The 19,895-nt window shown below is 40.6% G+C and overlaps 1 protein-coding gene across 1 annotated transcript in view; it reads right to left on the bottom strand.

Moving 5' to 3' along the window:
* rbks (ribokinase) overlaps positions 1-19,683 on the bottom strand; it is a 52,605-nt gene extending 32,922 nt beyond the window's left edge. The window contains exons 1-6 of the mRNA XM_038285100.1: positions 19,631-19,683; positions 16,691-16,752; positions 8,220-8,352; positions 7,167-7,230; positions 6,727-6,789; positions 4,686-4,850 (exon numbers count right to left, since the gene is read on the bottom strand). Coding sequence (XP_038141028.1) covers positions 4,686-4,850; positions 6,727-6,789; positions 7,167-7,230; positions 8,220-8,352; positions 16,691-16,749 — 484 coding nt within the window. The 5' untranslated portion in view covers positions 16,750-16,752; positions 19,631-19,683. The remainder of the gene's footprint in view (positions 1-4,685; positions 4,851-6,726; positions 6,790-7,166; positions 7,231-8,219; positions 8,353-16,690; positions 16,753-19,630) is intronic.
* Positions 19,684-19,895: the final 212 nt, after the last annotated feature.

The following is a 19,895-nucleotide window of genomic DNA, read 5'->3' on the forward strand; positions in this document are numbered from 1 at the left end:
CAGTGATGCATGTGGTGTCAGCGCGTCACACAGACTGACGTGTCTGTCTGTCTCAGGTTGCTTTGTTTTTCCACCAGGTGTTAATGAAACCACACAAACCAACACAGAAGGATGCTCACAGCTGCTGGGACAGATGTGGCAACTCTGGGATATGTGAGCACTGAGTCAAGGCTGGCAGCTGGGCTTGTTTGTGTTTCATGACTCTGGGCTTTTTAATCTTGGCTGCTTCAGCGTCTGGTGGCACATAAGCCAGAGAGCAGCCAGAGGAGTTTTTTAGGAAGGAACCCCCCTCAAATAAAATGTTGACGTGGTTGATTTAGCATCCAAGGTGGATGGAGAACAATGGCAGAAAGAAACAGGAACAAGCACACACACAGCCACACGTAGATGCGTCAGCAGTGAGTCTGTGAAAGGGCTTAAAGAGGCTCTAATTGCATCTGCTGAGAAATAGAAAGCATTATCTTGTTAAGACAAGGAAGTGGAGGTGAATCCAGAACGAGGAAAACTGAGTGTTTTCTATCAACTTCTAAATACTAAATGGTTGGTGGGAATAATTCTGCATATTTTCCCTTCCAATAATGGCATAAATCAAACTTTTATTCTTCACAGGTTATCCAGACTTTCTAAGCTCTGGCATCCACAGCGAGTGTTCCCAAATGTCACCCCGCTCGATGGTGACATTTGCGTAAATTGAGCGTCGCTTCACCCCCGCATTATTAAACCCATTAACACCCGTTTCCTCCAGAGAACTCCATTTACGCAACGCTCTGCTGCAGCAACATCGAGGCAGCATCCTCGCCAAATGTCTGCGCTCGCCTTGCATCTCTTCTGGTGCTTCATGCCAAGTTGACACGGAGCGGAGGGTGGCCGGGGGCTGGGGGGCGGGGCGCATGGAGAGGCCATCTGGGTATCCCATCTGCAACACGGTTACGGCTGCGACTCTCTGCTGCTGGCAGCCTGCGGCGAGCGATTATGGACAGTCCCTGATGACAGGGGTGACAGTCTTCCTGAGACGTTTCAGTGACGTGGAGGGAAGCTAATAATAGACGATTAACTCAGTAACCTTATGACAATAGATAAGCGGCGGGATGAGGCGGACGAGGCGGAGGCTGCGGTACCAAGACGAGGAAAAGGGTGAAGAATCCTTTTTTAAGAGAGTTTATGGACGCTGTTATTTGCTGCTTGTATTCGGTATAAAAAGTTATATTTAAATTGCTTTAGAAAATCCTTTTATTTTTTACAGGTTAGTTTCTGCATAAAGTCGGTCCAGTGGAAAAATTCAAATTTCCTTCACTTAGTTTGCTTCATTTTGAGTGTTATTTTACATGTTTCTAATTAACTGCATCCCATTAGGAAAAGTAAGGATTTCACAAAAAAACTAAGAAACCTGAATTCTCCCTCTAACAGCCTAACTTCATGGCTACAAAGATCAATGGAGATCCTCTGGCCTCAACATCAGTGTATCAAACATCACTTACCAACAAATTCCTTATTTTTCATAATTTCTTTCTTCGCCACCATTGATTAGATTAAATATATTTCAAAGATATTCAAGGAAAGGGTCCCAAGCAAGAACTTAATTAAAGTGACAATTTTAGGCCATAAAAACAGGGGAATAGAAAGCATAACATTATGACCACCAGTCAATTATTGCGTAGCTTTACCCTTAGGTTCCTAAAACGCTGACCCACTGAAGCATAGACGCTAAAGTCTCGCTGTAGTCTCTGGCAGGATGCTCCTCTAACCATTCCTGAGCCATTATGGACTAATGCGGAGCAATAAGGGAACCCTTTCAACCAACGGGTGGACTTTAGACTGTTAGAGCTACATGTGAAACAAACCATCCCCTGGAAAGCTGCCTCCATGGTTTACCAGCAGAACATTGCCAAAGCATCACACTGGCTCTATTAGTGCTTCGTTAATTACAGAACAGCTTCTAGGTGCTAAATCAGCCCCACAGCATCACACAACTCCCACCAACACGGCCTTGTTCCATTTGTGATTTGATGCTCTATTTCTGAAATGCAGATGTTATTAGAAGCCACTCTGGAAAAAAAGTTCTACTGTTTCTTTTCAGTCCAAAGAAGTTTTCACGTTTCTAAAGGACTTTTTTTTTTTTTGCAATCCTTTCTGTCTGCTGTTTCTTTTTTCATCCTCATAGAAATCTTTTTATCTTACCGTATTTTCACGACTATAAGGCGCACATAAACGTCTTTTTTTTCCCTCAAAATGTGCGGTGCGCCCTTTGGTGCGGTGCGCCTTATGTGTGTTGTAACTGCGACTTTTGAGACCACCTCATTGAGGAGATGATGAAAGAGTGGCTGAATGTAAGGAGACCAGGTGTTTGTTTTTCCACTCATCACCATCGCTGTTAATATGTAACTCCATGCGTGCCCATCTCACAGCTGATGTGAAAAACATGGTGAAACAAATTAATGCTGTGCTCGCTGTGAACCGGACGCAGCAGGTGCAGCAGAAGCAGCGAGTTTACATGCAAAGTCAATGGTTGACGAGCGTATAGGTGCAGCAAAAGATCCCGCAGCTGCTGCTCGAGATGGAAAAAATTGAAGTTTTGCTGCTGGACGCGCCGCATCAACCAATCAGAGAAGCTGATCTGGGAGCTGACAGCGAGACAGACACAGCGCTCTGATGACATATGATTTTAAAGCAAATGAAAAGGGTTGGATGGATGAGGAGATGATGAAAGCGCGGCTGAGGCAGGTGTATGTGAGGAGACCAGGTGTTTTTTTTCCACGCATCACCATCGCTGCGTGCCCATCTCACAGCTGATGTGAAAAACATGGTGAAAAAAAATAAACGCTGTGCTCGCCGTTATCTCGGGGGTCTGACAAAGGAACTTCCACCGCTCGACATCGGTGTGAAGCGGCCGTTCAAAGTAAGGCTGCGAGCGGCGTGGGAGCGATGGATGACAGACGGAGACCACAGTTTCAGGATAAGTGGAAGGCAGCGCCGGGCAAGTTACGCCACCGTTTGCGGATGGATTGTAGAAGCTTGGACTAACGTGTCTGCTGGCTCTGTTGTTCGAGCTTTCGCAAAAGCCGGCATTATTTCTGAGGAGCCGCGCTGCACGGAAAGTGACTCTGACAGCGAAGAAGGGGAAACTGGCATGTCTGATTTAGCGCAGCTGTTTAATTCAGAAACAGAGGATGATGACTTTGAGGGGTTTGATTAATACTTTGTAATAAATACATGAATAAAGCACAATCATACTCAGTTTTGCTCCCGCTCTATTTTTCTACCTGAAAACTTAATTCAGCAGCAGCCTCTGGGCGGGTCTCCTCCTCTTCACCGCGGTGGCTGGCAGATGTTTTTTCATCTAAATAATCTAAATCTTGCAGCTATATTTGCTGTGATCAGTGGGAATAAAGTAGTTTTAATATGTTTTTAAGTGAGAAAGTCCACCTGAAAACTTAATAATTGCAGTCAGTTCATCCAGATTATCTATTTCTGTCGGAGGCGCTCAGACCCCCACATACCAGCGGTGCACCGACAGTAGAAATCCTTTCATCAGCAGCCTCTAGGCTGGGCAGCCTCCAGGTTCACGCGGTTGCTGGCAGGTGTTTTTCTTCTAAATAATTTAAACTGCAGGCACCAGGATACCGGCAATAAAAGCGAACATATTCCGTCGGCAGGTTTCAGGATTTTAAGTTAATTTAGGAGTGATCACAGCGCTGTGTCATCAGCGATGTGTCTGTCTCACGGCCAGCTGCCAGGTTTGATTAATACTTTTTAATAAATACATGAATAAAGCACAGTCATACTCAGTTTTGCCCCCGCTGTATTTTTAAATACGCAGTAGAGGTATTTAAAGGTAGTAGAGGACTTGTACCTGTATATAAAAAACGCACCCAATAGTCCGGTGCGCCTTATGTGTGTGTTAAATACAGAAATGGGACACATAACTGAGAGTGCGCCTTTTAGTACGGTGCGCCTTATGGTCGTGAAAATACGGTAGTCTTTTTCTCATTGCCGAATCATGACAATGGATACTAAGTGAGGCAGTGAGGCCTGCAGTCTTTCACTGTTTCTAAGGTCTTTGGTTTTTTTTTTGCTGGATGAGTCGTTTATGTCCTCCTATTCATTAGCCGGCCACTAAAGGAAAGGTGCCATGTCTCCAACACCCACACCAAAAGGCTCTCACTATAGTTCACTGGACCAAACCTTAGAAATAGCAAGAGCAATATTCAAATTTAGTGATAATAAATGATTTTTGAAATAATCTTTAGTTTATTTAGTAACTTAAGTCAAAACGCTTCGGTTTCTGTTCTGTGAAGTTTCAAAAATCCATTTTGAAACCCCCCCCCTCCCATCCTAACAAAAAAAAGTTCTTGGGCCAGAAAAAATGGCTTAACCAGATCATCAGTGAAGATTTACAGAGAAGTAGTGTTTACACTCACATCTGAACACCCAGATGGCCACCAGAGAAGTGGATTACATTGCAAATACCTTTAGACCTTTCAGCTTAGTGTTGGGAAAATATTTCCACCGTCCCAACATCCTAGAAGACCAAAGGTTTGGTCCCCACACTCAAAACGTACAACATAGATCTGGCAGGTTGAATAAATCCAATGTTTAGGAGTTAGACTGTACATCACAAACTTTAAGTGTCCTTTTTTTATTTTTAAAATAAAAATATGCCTTCAGCGCAGGATGTTTCCACTCACCTTTGTTGTCATGGGCCATTTGAAGAGCCTGGCAGGAGGTCCGTGAACTGATCTCCAGCTGACACACCAACACCTTGGCTTTTCTGATGGCGGGAAGAGCTTTCTGCAGCTCTTCTTCACCCAGAAGCATGTTAGCACCAGCCACAATTACAATGGCGTTTTCACCTGCAAAGGAAAATGAAAATGCTAAAGATACAGCAGAAACACACTCTGACCTTCACAGATACACAGCAAAAAGAATTTGCTTTAGTTTCTGGGGTTTTTATATCAGATACTAAGATTATTTAAATCTAGCCTCATGTGTACAAAGACACACAGCAGATTCCACAAAGTCAATACGTACAAAACAAACATTGAGCCAAAACAGTTCTTAATGTTTCCACTGGATTTAAGAGAAATCAAAAAGTGATTTAAATGCCTTTGTTTACTTTATCACCAGCAGGTATAAAGCAAGACTTTTACAGTTTCTGGACCAAAGCAGCGTCCTGCCTGTTACTCTAAGGTCTTTCATTCATTAGTGCAAAGAATATTACCAAGTGGATTACATTCAAGAAATTCACCACTATACTGAGTAATGGACATTCCAGAAATTAAATAAAACAGAGTAAAACCTCCATTTTTTAAACTAGAAGCCTCTGATTGCATGTTAAATGTAAAAATTAAGTAAAGTGAAACTGGAAATGTAAAAACGACAGAGTAGGTTTTTATCTTTATCTCCCTTCTATCTCCTTTCTTTCATCTTTTCTCCTTTTTCCTGTTTTTCCTCTTCTGTTCTACTTCCATTGCAGTGTCCATAGAATCTGTAAAACTCCCTGCATAATTATAATAAAGCTATTTATATGCATAAATCAAGCGGATCACTATGGCGATAGCCGTACTGCTCCACTGGTGAAAGTAAAACCTGTTGGGCTCTTTCTGGCATCTACACAATTATTCTTATTGCCACATTGCCAGACAAGACACTGTAAAAAAATAAATAATAATAAATAAATAAAATAAAATACACACACACACACACACATATATATATATATACATAAATTAGAATGGCTTTTTTTTGTCTATCTTTAATTTATAGCTCAAATTATGCAAGGAACCACACAAGGCACCAACATCTTACGCAGACTTTAAAGCATGGTGGTGGAGGGGTGATGCTTTGTTTATAATTCCACCAATGGCCATGAGAACCATGCAGTAAATATGTCACCTTCTCTGGATACAACACGTTTCTAGGGGATAATGTGAAGCTACTTCTGCTACTGAAGCAGCTGAAGTTTGGACCAAAACTGGGAAAAATGATTCAATCTTTACTTCTTTTATTTGAGAAATAATGCAACCTGTGTGGAACATATAAATAACCATTTAACAGCTGGATAAGTCCATCTTTTGTTCGCTTAAAATTAGAAAAATTTAAAAATCTGCGTCTGAAAGCAGAAGGTTTACAGCAAACCATTTTTAACTGTTCTTGTTATGCTGCTGAAAAAGGCCGGTTGGAGTGTGAACACGGTCCTCAGCAGTGCTGATGAACCCTACATGTTAAACATGGAAGTTTCCAATCACAGTATTAAAGGTCATCAATGTATTTAGAAATGTACTCAAGATGTTGAGATGTTAAAAAAATGCAGTTTTAAGGTTGCAGAACACTTTTTAAAGCACTTTTACATATTTTATTTAAATGCACTTTTTAATTAATGTGCATAAGTCCAGTTCTTTTTATGGGTGAATTAAATAAAAAGGTAACATTTAAGAAATTCTGTATAAATGTAACTTTACCCTGCAAAGAAAATACAAACTTAACATGCAAGAAATAAATTAAGAATTTTTGTTCAGACAGAGAATCTCTTGAAAATACTTAAATGTAGAGACACACACTTGTGTATTGTGTGTGTGTGTGTGTGTGCGTTATAGTACAAAAAAAAGAAAAGAGAGTGCTGATAGCCTACAGGTACTCTCAGCTCTGCATGCATGAAATCATTTCTCCAACTCAAAGAGCTTTTTGGATCTCAGCAGGGCAGTACGGGTTAGCGGCGCAACCATTTACCTGCATCGTTGACGGTGATTGAAGCTGCTCCTGTGGCTGCATCTGAAGTCTGCCAAACAAAGTCTAAGACAGAAAAAAGTGGCTATGTTTAAACAAGTCTATTGTTTGTCTTACCACTCTATTCCAAGCCAAGATGTTTCTCACTAATGTATGGAGGACACAATGTTAGCATTGCAGCTCCAACCATTTACTTTGTTTGCATTTGGCTGATAACACCATGCAAGGAGCTTAGCACAATATTTACACAGCAGCTTTCTTAGAAATAGGAAATAGGTTACAATAATTGGCCACATCTATACTTGCTAGTGCTTTCCAAAAGTAAGAAAATGATTTATCCAAATGGCAAAAGATTGTCTAAAAAGAAGCATTTTGTAGTACACCATGAAAATGGTATCCAATTGTGCATGTGTTGGGGGAAAAAAACCCACGAAACATATTACCTGTATTCACATCATTGTCCTTGAAATTCTGGATGTAATTGTCTCCAAAGAAGTCTTTCCCAACCTAGAGAAGATTGAGAGCAAAGCGATTTGAACAAAGAGAGTGTCAAGTAGGGTCAGACTTGGTTAGCGGCAACTTTTGAAAAGTGAAATACTCAAATCTCTGTTGGGCTGGATTTTCGTGTGCCCTGCCAGCATACTGGCATGGTGCCGCTGTCAAAAAAATGTGCAAACACCCAACAAACAAAAGCCAAAACATGCACACACTCGCAAACACACGACCAGCTGCGCCAAGCCTCGAAGACACGATAACCCCGCCTTAACGCCTCTTCAAGCCCACCTCGCTATCATTTCCATTCCCTCCTTTCCCTCTTTTCTTTATCGCTTTGGGATGTCCACATCTGTAGCTACTTCGGGTTCTGAAAGGGGTCCCCACCTTGGCCTGAGGCTTCCAATTCGAACCCACGCTTTCTAAAAAAACGTCCCAGAATGCGAGCCTCTCTAGCAGGCTGTGATGGTGGGTTGGGGTGGTATTGGCTGCTTGGCCTCGTTCTCTTTGAAGAGCGGCCTTTCGTCTTGGATGTTTTTTTGACAAGCCTGGGTGTCTATTTTTGGGTTCTCCCCATGCCCGGAGAGCTCCTCCCGCACTAGTTTGTTATCGATCGGTCCTCTTTGTTCTGAAAGAGGTGGGGCTTTGGCGCTTTAGTGCTTAGGTTGAAAGGCCGTACCGAGCTTGCTGATTGGAGACTCGGGGTTGTATGGTATGGGAATAGGCTTGTTTGAAGGCGCAGCAGCGTGGGTGGGGAAAATGCATGTGCTATGGTATTGATCATGAAAAAAATCAGGCATGGACAGTTGATGTTGAAGAATGGGAACGAAGCTCAAAGGTTTGTTGGAGTTGTTAAGTTGGTGGACCATGGTATCTGATGGCTGGGGGTTTGAAGTGAGTGAGACACCAAAAGGGAAAAGTAGAACTACTTCATTCTAAATAAATTAACAAAGAGGTATTTAAAAAAAATCAAACTCATCTAATTTACCAACAGCTGAATTTACCTTGCAGATCATAGCAGTTTTCACCCCCAATCTGGCGGCTTGAATGCACTGGTTGGCCCCTTTCCCTCCAAAACCAATGAAGAACTTGTGACCATGGATGGTTTCTCCTGCTTTTGGTAGCCTCGGTGTCTGGCTAATGGGAGAAAACAAACAATATGACATTTACTGAGCACTAAATGAGAGAAATGTTTTCTGAAAGTTATTTAAGGCCAAAATTGAACACAGCACAACCAAAGAAAAGATATTTAAGACATTATGTAGATTTGGAGATTGCATCACCATGAACCACGATCTTACATAGATCTGAAAATAACACTGCAGCCATCACATAATTTGCAAATGATGCAAGAAGAAAATCTCATAGATGTCTTAACTTGTTACCGGCCACAGCAGCAGTTCCTGACTCATTGGTTGGTAAAAGTCCAACCCTACCCTTGAGCATGATATGCCACAGATGGATATGGGAGGATGTGTCTATCCCTTGAATTCAGACTGGAATAGGCGGTGAGTAACATGGGGTTAGATGACAGAAAGATGTCAGGACTGTGTGGTTTGGCCCTGGGCGCTACTTGCCTCGGGCCGCAGAGATTGTGGGCAGCGAATTGGTGTCATAAACTTGTTTTTCACAATGCTGTGGCGTTTCTTCACACATCTGTATGAACATGTTTGTAACAGGTGTGCTGTTACTGTAAATGTAATCAATCACAGGATTTCCAGTAACAGAGCAGTTTGTTTTTGTTTAAAAACTGTTTATTGTTTTATATTAGTGTGTGAAAACCCTGTAAAAAGGAAAAAAACATCTCAAGCTAACAGGATGTCGGTCAGTAAGGCTGAGATGCAACTGAAGGAAAACACAAACACCTCCTTCTCCATTAAAATCCACTGTCCAACTCATTTGGTTCCACCAATGTTTATATGTTTGTTTAATTAGTTATTTTGTCTTTATGCTGTCAGGACTTTAAAAATTACTTTTTAAAGTAATTGTTTAAAAGCTGAATGAATAATTAAAAGCAAAAAAAACAAACTATATTATACATGTGAAATTATTTAGCATAATAATACAACCATCAAAACATTCTGTAAGTCTAAAAAAATATTAACAATATGTCTCATCTGAAGTTTGCTCATTTTAGGGAGAAAAATGCTGGGTAAAGATAAACTATTTTATATATTTAATATAACAATCAGAGGTTAGCTCCATAGTTCCCGAAATTGGGGACACAACCCCTCACCCCCTGGGGGGGGGGCATTGTAAATGCAGCCTGGTTGAATTAAATAAAAGACCAATTTTAAAGGTTATTTAACAATAATACATTGATCCTGTTCCTCTGATTTCCAATGAATTCTGTTACAGAGTAAAATAAACAGCTAAACTTAGAATAACTGCACTTTGAATTTTGTAGTTTTGTGATTCATATGAGATTGATGTTCATTTTATAGCAAATATAATTCACTGCAGTTTCTGCTTTATTTGGGTTTGGGGCGGGGCTTAATGGGAAGCGTGAAAACATTCTGCGGCTTAAACATAAACTAACTCACTCATATTTGTTTTTGAGGCCAAAAAGCAACAAAACAAGAAAAAACTAAGAAAAAGTTAAATGGTAAGTAAGGAAAAACCCAGCTACCTAAAGCAAAATAAAATTAAAAAATCTTTTATATGCTAAAGTAAACTGATGGGCTAAGCTGATCACTTACTAATATAAGCTAAACCATGCTAAACTAGCTTGAGATAACCAAATACAAACTACACAGAGGTAAGTTAAGATGTGCTGAATTTAACCTAAAATAAACTCAAGGAGGAAAAAAGATAATTATTCTGCATTCATTTCAAAGACTTGTTATTTTTTTTTCTATTGTTTTTTAAAATGGCATATTTTAATAAAAAAAAAAAAACGTTGCGTCCACACAGGTGTATACAGGTGTAGATCATATGCCGGGCCCTTTGGTGGCGCTGTGACACTGCCCCTCAAAGCACTGACTAAAACTCCGCGAAAGCAGCTAATGTGAGGTAAACACAGAAACATGGCGGTAAAGAGGAAGATAAACTACAACATGATGGATGTTCAAGGATGCGTCTGGCATGAACGCACTGAGACATTACAGCAGCGTTCCACTCTGGGACCTGATTTAAAAAAATAAATGTTTTAAGTTTTATGAGAAGATTCCAACCTCCAAGGCAGAAATTTGAACAGAGAATTCCCTGGAAAGTCAGGAATCTGAGTAGCAAATTAACGAGCTCATAACCAAATTCCTCGGGTAACTTTTGGCCAATAGGAGCTCTAGATCTGTAACTTTCCCGTCTAGCGCCCCTAGTGGCCACGAGCGCGCAGCACTGGTGCAAACGTAAACAACCAGTCAGCCGGCCAGCCTCGTGTGTTTTTAATGGGGACAGCGCGAGGTGTCTAGGCTCAGCTCGGAGGGTGTGAGAAACGCTGCTGCTCTGTGGAAAGCGCCGCCAGGACAGGTCGGACCGCGGCCCCGCCCAGAGGACCAGAGGAGGCGCTGCAGTGCAGAGCCACTGGGTGGGACACGGCGTCTCCGTTACCATAGAATAGAATTCAGCTTTATTGTGATTAAACTGTCACAAGTATGAAGCAATGAAATTCCCTCTCTGCATTTAACCCCTCCCCTTGGAGAGCAGTGGGCGGCCATTGTGCGGCGCCCGGGGGGTGGGGGGGGGCAGTGGTCTGTGGGAGTAGGGCTTGAATCTAGAACCTCGGGGATCAAAGCGCAATGCCCAACCACTACCCCCCCCCCCCCCCCCCCCACCCCACCCCCCCCACATTAGCTTTTATTTGAAAAATTCTATTCTATTGTATTCAGTTTACTTATATAGCGGCAAATTCACATCATGTCATCTCAGGTCACTTTCCAGTTCACCAGATCATCCAGTCAGATTGATTCAAAGTTTTCTATCTAAGGAAAACCAGCTGATTGCATCGACTCATTGACTCTTCAGCAATCCCTCACACTAAGCATGCTTGTAGCGACAGTAGAGAGGAAAAACTCCCTTTGAACAGGAAGAAACCTCCAGCAGAACCAGGCTCAGTGTGAGCGGCCATCTGCTGAGGCCCACTGGGGTTCAAGGAGACGGAAGCAGACATAGAAAAAGAAGCATAGATACAAAAGGCAACTGTCAACCAGCTCCACAGGCGGCCCCGTCCAGGAAACACACAGCCAGGCAGATGAGCCCATTTATCACAAAGATAAATGACTGTAAAGTTGGAGAAAAATGTTAACTTGCCAATCTAATAAAACAAGATGAACAAAAGAGAACTGGTTTTATATATGGCTCTTTGAACTAAAACATTTCCGATACGATACCGATATCGAAGCGTTGAGTTTTGACCGATACTGATATTTACCCAATATGACATCAGCATTAATAATAGTCTTTTATTTTATAGAGTGAAATGATAGAAAAGGCTTGATGAAGTCTTAAACTGAGAACAACACTTAAAGCATCAGATAATAGAAGAACTGACTGACATATTCAGTAACATCAACTATAAACCCTCTATCGTTATTCTATAGCTGGTAAAGTGACATTAGGTTTAGAATAATGAGTAAAGTTTGGCTTAGAGCCAGCTGAAGCATTTCAACTGACAGGATAGAGGAACAGATTTCCAAACTGAAGCCTCCCACACCTCATAAACTCTGACAGACACTTGGCTTTTGTTGTCTGTGGCGAATGTTCCAGACAAACAGGCCAGTGAGGCGCTAAAGTTCAACCTCGAGCGTTTTCTCCCATGAAACTAAGAGGCCAAAGCAGGTGTTCTGTGACGTCAGGTGTTTGCTTTAGGCCGGCTCTCGCTTCCCTCTCCTCCATCCATGCCTCAGCTGCTGACGAGCAACACAGGGAAGTAAACTGGTACAAAAACAAAGCCGAAGGTTGTTTCTACAGTTTAACTGGAACTCTTTCTTTTCCTTTCCAAGGCGTTATCGCGGACCGGAAGCTCAGGGGGGAAAAAAGAGCTCAACAGATTTAAAGGTTTCACCTGTGCTGAAGTTTCCAAGAACAGGATGCATACTACCTGATTGCATAATATGTCATTTAATTCAAGTGCAATGACCTTTAGCTCACATTATGAATCACAATAGAGAGTTTTTTAAATCTAGGCGACACAAAGAAAAAGCAGATTTTGAACCATGTCGTATAATCGCCCCTGTCCATAATAGAATCCTGCTGCTGAGGTTCCGGAACAATGGGAACAAGGTGGAGAAGAGGACAAACTCAAGAAACCCGACATGGACAAGCCATGAACTGCTTTGCTAACAATAGGCATGCAGGTGGGCGTTCATTTCTCTCTTCACTCCATTTATCTGAGCCACGTGCAATTTGCCATCATGCAGTTAGTGACCAGAGGCAGCCTATAGCGCCATATAATAAGCCACTTATCAGGATACTCACTGTCTGGAACACATGCATTACTGTAAAACCGTCAATTTATACAACTATAGATGACAAAAAAAGGTTTGCATGCAGATCTTATTCAAGAGACACTAGAAAACAATACATTCATTATGTTTGTTAAACCTGGTTTAGAAACAGAAAATAGTTTTAAATGAAGAATCAATCCTTCAAAAAAATTATTAGAAGTCATCGTGCAAAACCTTCAATGATGTGAGAGAAGATAAAAGAAACTCAGGTTAACAAACTAACAAGTTATGATGTCAATATTTAGTCAAATATTTAATTTGACTAGTTATTAAAGTTAGAAACATATCTTTGCAAACATGTTTTGAATGATTTTTAAAGTATAAATATCTTCCCGCTGACAGAGCATCGCTTTGTTTAAATAGAGGAGCTGATTACGTTCAGTTAGAAAAATGGGACAGTAGATATCTCCTGTTATTAAGATAACACAAAATTCTGTAGCGTTTCTGTAAAAATAAATAAGAAAAGACTCTTCAGGAAACCCGAAAGAGAAACTTATAAAATAAGATGAATAATGACATTTGTTCACTAAGCTGATAAAATCACTGTAAGGTAAAACTACTTACATTTACTTAACATTTTCTGAATACTCCATCCATTGCCACTTAATGAAAACAAGCTTTTATTCAAACAAATATGCATCTTTGAGAGACAGATTTTAATCTTTTTTCTTGTGAAGACCATTTGGTTAAATGTTTAAATGTTTTCTATCTGCTGATTCTGCGCGTCCTTTGGAGTTTACTGCAGAAATCACAGTTTACTGTAATTTAACCAAATCCACATATTCTACGTATTGATTTAGTTTATAACTCAAAATTTATTTTGAATAGTGTTGATTCTACATAGATTTTCTACTGTGTTATTACTCTATATTATGTGTTTATTTTTATCTTATTCTTTAAAAACACCTGAAATTGTGAATCACAAAATATTTTTTTCAAATTTACATCATTTTGTAAAAGATTAAATCTTTGTTATGATCACAGGTAGATAAAGTAGACCAGTTACTCGATACTTTAGTAGCCTTTACTTTATTTTACTTCTATTTAACTGATTTCTTTAACTGCCAATTTTACTCTTACTTGAGTAAAAGTCTGATGAAGTAGTTGTTGCTCTGACTTAATTACAGTTTTTACGTATTTTACCCACATTTGGGTAAAAAATAATCAATCAAGATGAGTCTGGAATCAATATTTCTGTCATTCCAATCATGACTAAATTAAATATAACCCTTAATCGAAATGTACGCTCATCCAAAGCTCCATTCTTTGAGTTTCACACAAACTAACCAAATAAATAAGAATAATTGGTATTTAAGTAGTAGGTTTCTGGTATTTGGTCATAAAAATGCTTTTACTTTACGGCAAAATGTGCTTTTCTGCTTCCAACTACTAGAAGCTCTTTACTGTGAAGGATCAGAGAGCTGTGTCAGCAGGGGGCGCTGTTATGTCTTTGAGAAAAGGTTAAAAGTCTGAGCCAATCTACACCTTTTGTCTGTCTGCTGCAGAGAAATAACTGATTGCTGCTGAAGAAGTCACAGCTGGGGGGGGGGGTAGAGTGAGCAACAGCTGAGCGTCTGAAGCAGAATGAAGAACGGGACATTTCCTGACCCAAAAGTACTGACTGGATTTCTAACTTCAAAGCCAGATGCATCACTTTGAAGAGCTGAAACTTTATTCCACTATTTGGATTCTGCCCCCCCCCCCCCCCACCCCCCACCCAGAACCAGGCTGTTTTCCGTAAGCTTATTAAGGCTCTAATTGACATCTCCTGCCCTTCAAAGCAAGACCCCCCCCCCAGTAGGAGAGGGCATGTGTTTTTCATGAGTAAGGAACTCACTAAAACGTGACATAAACAGCTTTAAAAAATAAAACCAAACTCAGTTGGCTGCAGCTCTGACATTAAAGCTGCTTTTAGGTGTCATCTCCCACGAGGACCTGAGAATTTGTTTTCAACTGGTGCAGGCGATGACTAACCAGTTGTGGGAATGGATCCGACTTGGCTCAACAAATCTCACCACTTATCAGGATGATGCAACGCTGACATTTTCAATAGCAGCAGTTATGCAAGATTATCTGCACACTGTAAAATCTTTGAAACCTGATTTACAGACAATGTTTGCAGCTCCTCCGATCATAGCTTTGCTCCGATCATAGCTTTGCTCCGATCATAGCTTTGCTCTAGCAGCGGGAAAAGTTTCACATTTGGAGTCAGCTTGTTTCAAAGCTCTTGAAACAAACACTGTGAAGACAAACACTCGATTCTTCTGAAACGTTTTTTAGGAAAAAAACAGCAGCTTGGTCTAAGTTTAGACCACTTCCTCTATTCCTGCGACAGGGTCCACTTTAAAATGAGATGGAAAACCCCCTTCAGTCTGTACGCCAGATTTTCCACAGCTTCACATGCCAAAACTAAATCGCTGGAGGAAAAAAAAAAATGGTTGTGGTTGTTGATAAAATTCAGAGATGTGTAGATGTGTTTCTTATATTTACAGCTTCAGATTCCCACAATAATGAAGCTGGATGATTTCAAGCATCTGCACCAAACAGTCACAGATATCACAGGATACACCCAAACTCACACTTAAACTAAATACTGAACAGATTTTCAGAAATTCTTCATAAGTTTCTACAGTATAAAGGTAGCTAACATTTCTATTTCAGCTGCTAAATGGAAAAATGTTATTTAAAAGAATCATGTTGCAGCGAAGAAGTAAGAAATGGTCCAATTTCATCCATCTTCTTCAGCTTAGTCCTCGTCAGGTCGCCGTGGCGCCGCTGCCTAACTCCAGCAGTCTATTTGTAGGAGGCGGGGTAAAGCCTGGACAGGTTGCCAGGGCAACACAGAGACACAGCTAGGGAGAATTTAGAGAAAGCATTTAACCTAACAGTAGCAGCCATTCAAACGGCGCTTCCCAGTCAAACTCCAGCTGAATAGCAGCTCACTTACCTGCAACTCCCAGCAAAATCCCCTCTAACTTCCAGCCAACTGACCCCCCCTCTTGCATATTGTTTTTACTGTGACTCCACCCTTTCACTGAATTACAGGGTCTGACCAGGAGGTGGCGCTTCTCTTTAGATCTTAATGTCCACAAATCCTGACAGAAAGAATATTATTGAACTGAATTGATAGATTGATGTTTAAAAAGGAAACTTATGGGGAAAAATCAAGTGCAGTGAGGACATTTGAATGGCTACTGCTGTAACAGTCATGTTTTTGGACTGTGGGAGGAAACCAGAGTACGCTGACAGAATTCACACATGCACAGGGAGAACTTGAACTCCATGCAGAAAGACCCCGGGCCGGGAGTCCAGCCGGGAACCTTCTTGCTGCAAGGCAGCAGAGCCACCCACTGCCCCACCATGGAGCTGCTGTCCAGTTTCAGTGTTTCAGCAACTTTTACTGCTTTTGTAGAGCTCAGAATCATAAACAGAAATCCTAAATGATTCACACCCATGGACTCTTCTAATTCCACTAACATGTTTCCTCTGATTAGAAGTAATATTACAGTTCTGGATTTGTCCCATTTCCAATCAGATGGAGACTGAGTGAGCTAAAGATAAGGGTGATGGTAAGGAGGCCTCCCAGCCTCAGACTTTGACCTTATAGCAGATAAATCAGTTAAACAGCAGAGCTGACATGCATCTGGGTTTGCTAATCATTATCCACATGTTTAAAAATGGTTTTTGACTTTATTTCTTTTATGAATGGTACATTTTTTCTCTTAAAAGCAGGTTTTCTTTCACAATTAACTAAAATATACTGAATTTAAAGGTTTAATTTGTAATAAATGTTTGTTGTGATAATATGCTGCTGCTGTTTAATAAAATATCATGTTAGGAGTTTTTCCATATTTCTATAAAAGAATCTTAGTGATTTTATTTTTAGCCCTGAATGTAAATGCTGGGAACTCTGTGTTAGATCTATGTCAAACAGAAGCTGGAGCACATTCTGTTTCCTGTTGTCCCCAACTAACAAATCTGTGCATCTTTCAGACATTTCTATGATTGTAGAGATATGCAGGTTTACTCACCTCACCAAGTCAGTCATGCAGGAGCCGACCACCACGACATCAAAAGCCGCGTCGCTCATGATCTGATGAAGAAATGAAATGTTCCCTCAGTCATCTCTGACAGCTCTGATTCTACGCTCATCATTCAGGAGATTATTGATCGCTGGAGGAACGTTTTCAGGAACAAACCATCCAAACTGAGGCGCAATGAGGCCATCTTAGGCTAAATATGTTAAGTAGTTTCTCTGAGGCTAATAAACAAAAATCAAACCCATTTATATCCCACATTAGCATGAGCTTGACTGAAACAAGGAAGAAGGTAAAAATAGAGCGTTTATCAGAAGGCTGAGTTGAACATATTCCAGCCTTACTAGAGGTGGCGGTGGAGGGGGCCATTTTGACGCTACGCTCCCTGAATGCACCACAACCCAAGCAAAGTCTGTAATTAATTCAATCCCTTGCTTGTATCGGAGCTAATGCCGGCGTGTTAATCTCCTTAAATCTCTTCCTATAGGCAGTGGGAGACTTGGAAAGCTTGGCCGCTGGCTGTAGGACGGCTCCATTCTGTCTCCCACGTCTCACAGCGTATTGTCTTCTCTCTGCAGGAGGTTCACTGAGAACACTCCCCCCCCCCAAAATCCATCATAAAAATGCAGAATATGATAAAAGCTACTGTATTTGAAACAGCACCTTGTGCAGCTCTCTCACGCTAACTGTTCTAAAGTCTATGCAAGACAAAACACGTAGATATCTGTTCAATGACAAACTCTTTCTGTTCAGGAATCCCAGCAGTGATGGGCGCATGAAACCCAGCAGGGCGCATCAAGCACTGGACTGGTTTTACTTTAGATGGATACTTTCAGATTGTGCATGAATCACGTCTATGAAGGCAGACGGTCCCAGCCGTGACTCAGCCACAATACCCTCATGTACAAAATCAACTTTGTGTTCATCTAATAAGATTATTTGAAAACTTTGCCTGTGCAGGTCCAACCGTTCCAATATACTGGGTTAATCTGCTATAAAAGCAGTTTAAAAAACCACCTAAATATCCACCTAAACTGTTGAATGTGGATTCAAACACTTATTTACAAAAAAATTAAATTTTCAGACATCAAGACATCAAACATCATTTTGCCCTTTTCGGGACGACTTTCAGCCTGATGGTGCCGTGCGTGGCGTACTGTACAGGGGGTAACAAGGGGCGATGAGCTTCTAACGACCACCTCCCCATCAGGAATCCTGAGTTTGTTTTGTTATTGGTGAATTCCACCAAAACGGCTAAAATCTACATGATGCATCAATGATGCATTGACTTTATACTCTGAAATGATTTTAAGGCTCCTTACATTCTCGTCAGGTGCGCCAATACGTGGGTGGGCGCGAGGTAAACGCCATCTTTTATACTTTGTACAAAGTCCAGGCCACTGTTACATCTGCTGTTAAAGGAAAATATTTCGATATAAACATATTGCCAGAACAGTCCATTCGATTTGCAATCTTTTAAAACCGATCAATCAGTGCCAGACCCATCAGAAAGTTCCACATCATCACCTTTATGTAGGGACATTAAATCCCAACATCCATTACCACATAGAATAGACTTTACCAATTAAATAGGTCTGGAAAAGGTTTTTGATTGCTTTAGGTCAGAGGTCACAGATTAGCGGATCCACCTGCTGCCTAATCCAGATTCAACCTGATTTAAAACATTTATAAATTACTGCATGTTGTCCGACGGCAGAGTCTAACTTCACTTGCTCCTCTTCTCCTGTTAATACGGTAAAGCCCTGGGGAGCGTCCGGCTCCAGGCTGCACGTGATCCAAATGAGCCAATGAGCTGTCAGTCTGGGTTGCTGCTGCTGCTACTTTTAGACACAGCAGGCAAACCTGTGGCAAGCCGGGCGATGGGAAAGAAGGAGAAGACCATGAGAAAAAGAGAGCAGAGAAAGTGTGGACTGCTGGAAGAACTGCGGTGAACTGGTGAAAGAAAAGTGAAACGGCGTGCTCAAAGATGACCCTGCACATTTAGAGGATGTTTGGCTCAACCTGCTGCTGTGAAGCAGGATTCTCCACCATGAACAGAATCAACAATAAATCTGGATCCAGGCTCAAAATGAGCTCCTTGATATGTGCTTGAGAATGGCTTAGTCTCCGGTTAAACCCAGGTTTAAAGCCTTGCAGGGCAGCCTAAAGCCCACTGCCAACATTAAGACAGAAAAAAGAAAGAAAATAACAAACCATCAGTTCAGGGGTTTGAGAAAATATGGGAATCAGGAAATTATCTATACACCAAACTGAACGATTGTTGTTCTCTACTTAAAAAAACACTTTAGATTTAAAAATGGAAAAATTATGGTAAAAACATTTTTTTAATTCAATATATAACATAAAAACCTCATTTTATTTCAGTGTTAAATTCTGTTTAAAGTAACAGACTATAATTAAAAATGATTTTATCTGATCTCATTCCATATTCTGCACATCAGGGCCCCAGTTCTGATTCTCTCTTCCTTTACGGGTTGTTTTTTTTAAATAATTAAAGATTTTCAATTTCCAAAATACACATTATTAGATATGTAAACAGAATATTTTTGATATTCATAAATGCGTTACTTTCATATTTACAACTAAATTCTGAAGTAAGCAAAGATCCAAAGCATTCCTGTAAATTGGTGAAAAGCGAATTAATTATGCGATTTGACTTTGAAACTGTTCTGCTGGTAGAAGAAAAAACCTTAGATGCCTTTAGAGCGCATAATAAATGCGTTAAAATAAAGATAATAAACTGTCTACAGCAGGATTGATCTGTAATTAGGCTCTGCGGGGCTGCAGCATTTAAAAAAGAATTTAACCGAAAACTGAAACACAAAGTCCATCTTAATTAAAGTGATTTTAACATCAACAACTGTCTTTCTAGAAACGACTCTTTATATGAAACTCGATAAAAAAAAAAATTACCTTCCATTCAAATGTGTTCCTGAGGAGTGAGCAACGGTCAAAGTGCTTTATGACAGCTGTGGTTCTTCTTCTTCTTGTTGTGTTTATTGGCGGTTGGCAACAAACTTAATAGTAGCATTACCGCCACTTACTGGTATGGAGTGTGGCTCTCGTTGGTCTAACGCTCTTTTTGTATATATATATCTATATATACTCATACATACACCTACCAACCCACACAAACAAACTTACATCCATATTTATATTCTACTCATCACTATCATCC

Source organism: Cyprinodon tularosa, unplaced genomic scaffold, assembly GCF_016077235.1.
Source record: "Cyprinodon tularosa strain WSP-4 unplaced genomic scaffold, ASM1607723v1 ctg207, whole genome shotgun sequence".
NCBI lineage: Eukaryota > Metazoa > Chordata > Actinopteri > Cyprinodontiformes > Cyprinodontidae > Cyprinodon > Cyprinodon tularosa.